At 41.5% G+C, this 7,415-nt stretch overlaps 1 protein-coding gene across 1 annotated transcript in view; it reads right to left on the bottom strand.

The window, feature by feature from the left end:
• T265_15420 (hypothetical protein) overlaps positions 1-1,549 on the bottom strand; it is a gene marked incomplete at both ends in the record, with an annotated part of 6,035 nt that extends 4,486 nt beyond the window's left edge. The window contains 2 exons of the mRNA XM_009178028.1: positions 1,104-1,299; positions 1,384-1,549. Of these exons, the coding sequence (XP_009176292.1) occupies positions 1,104-1,299; positions 1,384-1,549 (362 nt within the window). The remainder of the gene's footprint in view (positions 1-1,103; positions 1,300-1,383) is intronic.
• Between the last annotated feature and the right edge of the window lie 5,866 nt (positions 1,550-7,415).

Here is a 7,415-nt window from a genome sequence, read left to right on the forward strand (position 1 = left end):
CTCTTCAAAAATAAATGATAGTTAGCGAACAGGCTACTAGTCCGGATACCGCAACTTGGAATCAGGAGGAAGAACAATGAACAGATTTGATTTGTGATCCCTTTATTTTTGTTACCTGAATATCTGTAGAGTAACTTCTTCTGGCTACTTTTATTGAATGCGGCGGAGTGAAGGTCTATTTATTTTTTAGAGTTGTTTCACCAAAATTGATATGTTCTGTTCTAGTTTGTGTTCCGTGATAGATTTGGCTATTTTTTTAACCGGGCTCAGAGTTGGAAAAAAATTATTCAGGTGTTTCACCTCGTGGCAGCAATACCAATGTTGTTTTATTGTTTTCCACAATTCAACGTCCAATCGTGATTTACCAAGAGTGTAGTATTCAATCAAAGACGTATTTATAATTTAATGACCTGGTTTGATGAATATTTAAATAAAAAACCAAGCATTCGTCATGTTTTTATCAGCTGATCGAATGATCTGTCAGAATATCTTGGTCCGGCCCTTGAAACGTTGGCATCTTGTCAGGTTACCGCGGAAGGTTGCGTGTGTTACAGAACCGGTATAAAATAAAGATGCAGTGTATGATTCCATCGAGGTCACGTGTTTTCCTACCTTGTTCCATTCACTGAGCTTAATGTTTTGTGCCGATCAGAACTTAGGAAACTGGGTTCAGTAAGATTGCAATTTTTATCGGGTTGCGGGATTGTGGAGTAACTAATCTATGGCTTTAATCACTAGTAGTTAGGTTTAATGTGCCATGTGAACTTCGTTTACAGACTTATACGAGCATGTGTCATATTCAGCATGCAGTGCGTCTAAGCTAAATTGCGAGGCCAACATATTTAAACCATGAGGACGAAGAACGTAGCGGACAAGGCTTGATTTCTGAGATTGTTCCTCTTGGCTAATACATCAAAATTTATATGGTAGCAGAAATCAAGTTTGTCCTCGAGGCTAATAAATCACATATGCATATGGTTGCAGAAATCTCGTGGAAAAGGTTAAGATCGAGGCTATGTGCAATTTAGAGAAATGGAGATCAAAGGAAGGGGGTGGGGTTGGATGAGAAATAGGTCGATGGATCACGGGATAAGCTAAGTGACGTCAATGTTGGATAGACTGTGGGACCGGATGTTTCGTAGGCCAGTTCAAATCCAGAGGTCGCACAAGTTTCTTTTGGATGCAAATTTGCGGATTCAGCAGTCGGATTCCAATCGCCTCTGCGATCGATAATAGTCTGGATGATACCAGTCGTGATCGGTTCAGAGGTACCCGGTATATGATGGTGAAGGATTGCTCCTTTTATTTGATATGATTAGTTTCGGCCAAATGTGATGCAATCGCGCTTGAGCCTGGTCTCTTCCCACTACCACTAAGAGATACGGGATTGTGTTCTTGCATCCCGTCCGACAAATGCCTTGTCGCACGACCAACTTATGATGCTCCGCACGAGCATGCAAATGAGTACACACAAAGGCTGATGGTAGAACGTGGCAATTTGTCCTTCAAGCAGAATTTGATAGTGGGGTCGGAGGTGAAGCTCAAACATTGAGTAGCGGCCAACTAGTTCGTATCAACAGAGTTTATATGCCTTCCGGTGATTAGTTAAGCAACCGAGTCACCTTTGAATGGAAGCTTCATGTACACGGGCTTCTACCTAACAGAACATTGTGTAGGTTTGGGCTTAACGGCTTTCATAGTCTTCAATACGAAACTTTTAGGATATCCGTTCTGTAAAACCATGTGAATATTTCTTTTGAATTTCTGCGTCATCAATATTGTTGCGACACGGTTGCATACTACTGGGTCCAACGTTTGCCTAAAATATCAATCTCATTGCAAACTTTCAGGTTGAAATTTTCAACACCCATGTCGTCTCGGACGACCACGAAACAATTTGCTTGCCAGCGGAAGTGTTCCCAGCTGCCTGGTTTACCCATTTCGCCATAACTTGGAAAAACGTTTCCAACGTTTGTTTTGTTCTACGAAACGTGTGCGTCAAAATTGAGGCACAAATACACGGTCCGTCTAACTGTACGATCAAGAATTGGAAGTTGTCCATCGCCGATAGTTACACCGAATTACGCTGTGAATATAGTGCTTTTTAAATTATGCATTTTGGCAGAAAGTTAGCCTCCTGGTTTAATATAAATTCTTTCGATGGTGTTGTCTTTTATTAAGATGTGAGCGCTACGACTGGTGAGTGCTTAAATGTGGACATATTGGGTTAAGTGTGGATTATGAAATTACGGTCGTTGCTCGACTCAGAACCCGCAAATACTTAACATGAATACTGATTGTTGAACTGCCATAAATGCTCTAAATATAGCCGCGGTCAATCGCCGCTTGTTTCAATTCTTACAACGAACATTTCCGGCAGGAACTGTGCGGTCTTGGTTCACAACAAACCCTCTACTTAACTCAAACCTCAAAAACAAGATGCCAGTCCCCACCCAGAATATGGTTGTAAATTCTTTCTCCTGCTGCTGTTCGGCGGAAGATGTTGGGCGCACGACACGGCAACTTTATGAGAGAATACGCGAGCACCTCGCTTACCGGAATACCACTAATCTCAACAGTTCAGCCAGGAGCTCAACCGCATCCCACCGAACTGACACTGAGCACGTAGTCATGCCAAATGAGTCATTTCAAATCGCTTACCGCGTGCCAAATATACTGCCAGTATCTATTGAACGGCGTTGCTTGACAACGGCCGAGACAATCGCTATACGACTGCGAAACCCGGTACTGTGCTGTCAATAGCGTTTCCTACGAACGCTGAGTCTGCCTTGATCGTGTAAAACGAATCAACCATCCAAGTCACTCAACAGCCCTCTACACTGTCTCACAGCATCCAACGAGATGCGACATGGTAGAGCGGGGTTGGGAGGGGGGCGCAGAAAACCAATTACTCGTGTCTCCTCGTTTCGCATTTCACTAACCAACCTTCGCAGTGCATTTCATCTCTCGCTTTTATTTTAACTATTAGATATGTACTGACCTGATGGCGAGATCCCGAAGACATTAAACTCTATTGGTTCATCATAAGTACATTTATAAACACAAATGAAACCAAAGCACGTTTCTAGTCTGCCGATATTCAGGACCCGGTTCTGACGTTACTGGTTTTTGCCACCATATTTTTTACATGAACAAATTTTTAAATGCAATTCAACACAATTTTGGTCATCAAGAAGCGTCTTTATGCTACCCACCTGCAAGCCGTTGGCAGTATAACGAGATTTCAAAATGATTTTGCAACCTGCAGAACCTTCGATCGGATGTAAAGATCCTGGCGACTTTTATTCGGACTCCTCACCAAGTCAGCCAATTTTCGTACAGTTTGCGTGAACTCGTTCTCTCAAGCAACCTCCACTCCCGACCCTGCTCCAGCAGCAATACTAGTGAGTCGCTTAAGTTTCACTGAACACGGTGATTCGGAGTTTCCCAATACCATGAGTCTGCACCGCATATTACCGCACTTCACCATCCACACTCACGCTTCCGTTGCCACACACCCAACAGCCCAAGGCCATGATGCCCCAGTGACGGTTTTGGGCTTTAGTTCAAAATTGGCCGGCCATGTCTAGGCAGTTCTGCTGCCTCCCTAGATCCATTATTCTGGCCACGCACTTCCTGCAGTTTGAAGTTTTTTGTCACGTTCCAGGAAGGAAGCTTTTGTTATGCTCTCACTCGTATTGTTTTTGCCCGCCACTTTCAAATCCTAAAGATCAGATCTTGCGCCATCTAATATGTTCTCCATGGGAGATGAACAGCCCCTGTACTATTGGATGCCTACCCATGCCACCTCAGGTGTGATGGTGTCTAGTTCCTTAATACCCACTTTTTACGTCACCGCCCATTTTCCAGGAAATTCCCATTAGTCACAAACCCCATCGGTCTTGCTCTTATTCCGGGTGTAATACTATGATCATGCCTGACGGTATGCTACCCACTAGTTGGAAATAAATATTAATATTATTATACGTACTTGAGGCCAGTCTAAATCGACAACCTGATATTCTGCCGGTGGCTCAGAGTATGAAAAACATTACCCCATAAGGGCAGGACAATCCTCAGTTGACCCAATGAACTCGACTTCATAGCGAACGATAGGTGGTGCTTTACCTCCCGTGGATGTAAGGTTAGTGTATTAATAATAAATTGCTCGTTGCTAGGTGTTCCTACCACCAGCCGTCATACACAGGCTAGAGACTATGTATAGAGAGCCTTATGATGGCCACTGTTGGTGGCTCTTAAAATGGTAGAACAACGCTAAAGTACATCCCGATTTTCCAAGTACAGACTGGCTCCGCTCACCGTAAAATTAAAATTTTCCCAAATATCCTTACATCACCAAATTTACCATCTTATTACTAGTTCTTTTGTCATCAACGTATTTTTGAGGGTTAACCACAATCGCCCCTGTGACGCTGATTTAGACAGAGTAGTTTGAACTTTTGGTAAAAAAATGCAAAAGACGTAGTGAATCGGCTTGCTTGCTAAATTTACCCGTGGCCCAAAAAGTAGCCTAAAAGTTGCGTGGCTAGCAAATCTTATTATGAAGAATAAACCCAACCGGCTCAAGATCCAACACTTCCAACGGGTTTCTCAATCTCTACAAACGAATTGGTGCTTCTCACTTGTAGGACCAACAGATACACCTGCAGTTGACAACCGTTGTGTTTTTTGAAGGCCACGCGATGAAACATCCAAACGTCGGAAACAAACCGAATCCTTTTACCGGCGCTCACTTGCAAGCTTCAGTTTGGTTGCATGCCAAAATAGTAGCGCTTCTCCAGCGACCTTTTTATGAAGGCCTCCAGAAACTCACAAGTATCTGAGTAATTACTAGTCAAAATTGTATTGGAAGAATGGAGGGCGCAAAACCCTCTCTTTCCGTCTGCTCAGTAAACAGAACTCTAAGATAATATTTCTTTGATACGCAATATTTTTGCTGCTGAAGAGAAAAGCAAGTCGGTAGTAATTTCACGGCTTAACTTAAAATGTCAGTTCAGAAATGTTATGGTAAAATGTCTTGGCTAAGCGAGATTGCATTAATAGCTTCTTCAGTACTGATTAAACGTTCGCAAGGCAAACGCCACACTCGATCAACTGACCGCTAATAATTTGATCATCAAACACTGTTCACAAAGGTTGTACAATTTTGGATCAAATACATTTTACAGTAAATATATTTGCTTTAATACTGGCCACATGACCACTAACTGTAAAGGCAATTTACAGCTTTATCTTTGTAATGTGCTACTCATAAGGTTGCTGAAAATCCATCGACAGCCCACGACCGGTTTCGTTTTTCTTGGGGCTCATCAGGTAGCCGCAGTCCACGGGATTCCGTCAACCTTATGTTTTACTTGAAACCAAATTGCTCGAAATTAGCGAATATACACTCATCTGCAAACTAATTTGGTTCTTTCGAGGACATCATAAACGAGAGATTCAGCTGGGTTCCAGGTGAGTCTCTCGAAAGAATCAAATTAGTTTGCAAATGAGTGTGCATTTGGTAATTTACAGCTTCGCAACAGGGATGTACTTTTTGTCTTGTGTTCACACCCATGCTCCAATTTGAAGGATTATCGGCCGGTTCTAATTCGGTTATCAGCTTACAAATTTATGCTTTTATATTTCCCTTACACCAGCTGTGTTCCTCATTTAGATAAGCCAAGAACTACAGTGGCAAAACATACTAGTCAGCCGCATACTTCCAATTTTTGGCAACTTATTTTTTATTTGAAAGTCCACAAAAAATCAGCCGTGACTTACTCGCAAGAGCTGAAATGTTGAGCAAAATGAAGCATTACAAATTCAGCAATTAACGCAAAGCTTTCGCTCATGAATTTGATTTTGAGGCAGATCTCATTGAAGTTTTTTTGTCACATTCTGGAGAGCACGGTGGAAGACTCGTGATTGTCATTTGTAGGTTTACACAGTGTTTCCTGGTTACTGACCGGGGCAGCGCCTTTATACACTTTCCAGTTCTAGATTTGACACTACGAAAATTTATTTTCTTACAGATGTTTTTACCTTTCCTTTCCTAAGTAAATGATTCAGGGTTTTTAAGTAATGTTTCATTATTAGAACGATTTGAGCGACGCAATGTCGAATGGAATAAAGGTGAAGAAAAACATATACATTAGTTGAACACCGAACATATCAATCCTTGTTCGGCTCATTGAAAATATCAAACAATCTGTTTTCAATTTGCCTTCGAACGTGCAGTCTATCTCAATTTGGAACTAGAATATTTTTTTCAAAATCCACGGAATTGTTCACTAACACCGCACATGATAAAAACAAAATTCCCATCGGTAATCCACGCGCATTTTATACTCAAGCTGCCATCAATGAAAAGAAACTTCCTAGTGGCTGATATACTTTTGCGCGTGGGCCACATAAACAGTCTGCCTGATTGAACAATGTAATACGACTTACACGATACTTTTTTCATCAGCTCAGTGACTAAAACAAGAAAGAGCAAAATATCAACCGAAAAACAAAAAGCCACGAAAAATCAAAGTTTGTGCAAACTTTGATGTCAACTTCTAAAAAGTAGTCTTCTCTCTTATGTATTCATAGCTAACTTTTTAATTGATAAGCAGATCAAATGGGGCACATTTGAGAAGACAGTTGGTCAAAAACACTAGAATATCAAGCGGGCAGCAGAGAATTCAGAAAAGGGCAGATTATCTTCTTGAAATGTTATTGTTTTCCTGTGCCATGTTAACATTTCGAAGCTTGTGTAAAATTTGATATCGAATTCCAAAAAATAGTCCCTCGCATTATGGATTGCTAGCTAATTTTCTCATTGGTAAGCAGATCGAATGGGACAGTTTACAGGAAAAAAATGATTGTCTTGGCAAAACATGGCATAGGAAGCAACACACTAGGATGTATCAACCCGAAACCACTGTACAAAGCAGCGAATTGCCTCAAAAGAAAACTATACCTCTAGTTAGTCATTGGTGTATTATAATTTCTGGTTTCTGATTGCTCTGCTTGAAAAACTGAGCTTTTGTCAAGTTGTCCTAGGGTGTTTCAGTGAATTTCTTCAATGGGGCGAAACTAAACTCTATTGCTTGAATATTCCCATGGTTTGAAAAATAACACAGTGACGAACAATAATGATTTCGGGATCTCGTCATCAGGTTAGTACATATATAATGGTTAAAAAAGAGCGAGACATGAAATGCGCTGTGAAGATTGGTAAGTGAAGTGCAAAACGGGGAGACAGGAATGATCGGTTTTCTGCGCCCTCCCAAAACCCAACCCTCAAATTGCCTCCAGTTAGATGCTGTGAGATATTGAAGAGGGCCGTTGAGTGACTTGGCTGGTTGATTCGTATCACACGATCAAGACAGACTCAGCGTTCGTAGGAAACGCTTTTGACAGCACAG

The sequence above is a fragment of the Opisthorchis viverrini genome, assembly GCF_000715545.1.
Source record: "Opisthorchis viverrini unplaced genomic scaffold opera_v5_491, whole genome shotgun sequence".
Taxonomy (NCBI): domain Eukaryota; kingdom Metazoa; phylum Platyhelminthes; class Trematoda; order Opisthorchiida; family Opisthorchiidae; genus Opisthorchis; species Opisthorchis viverrini.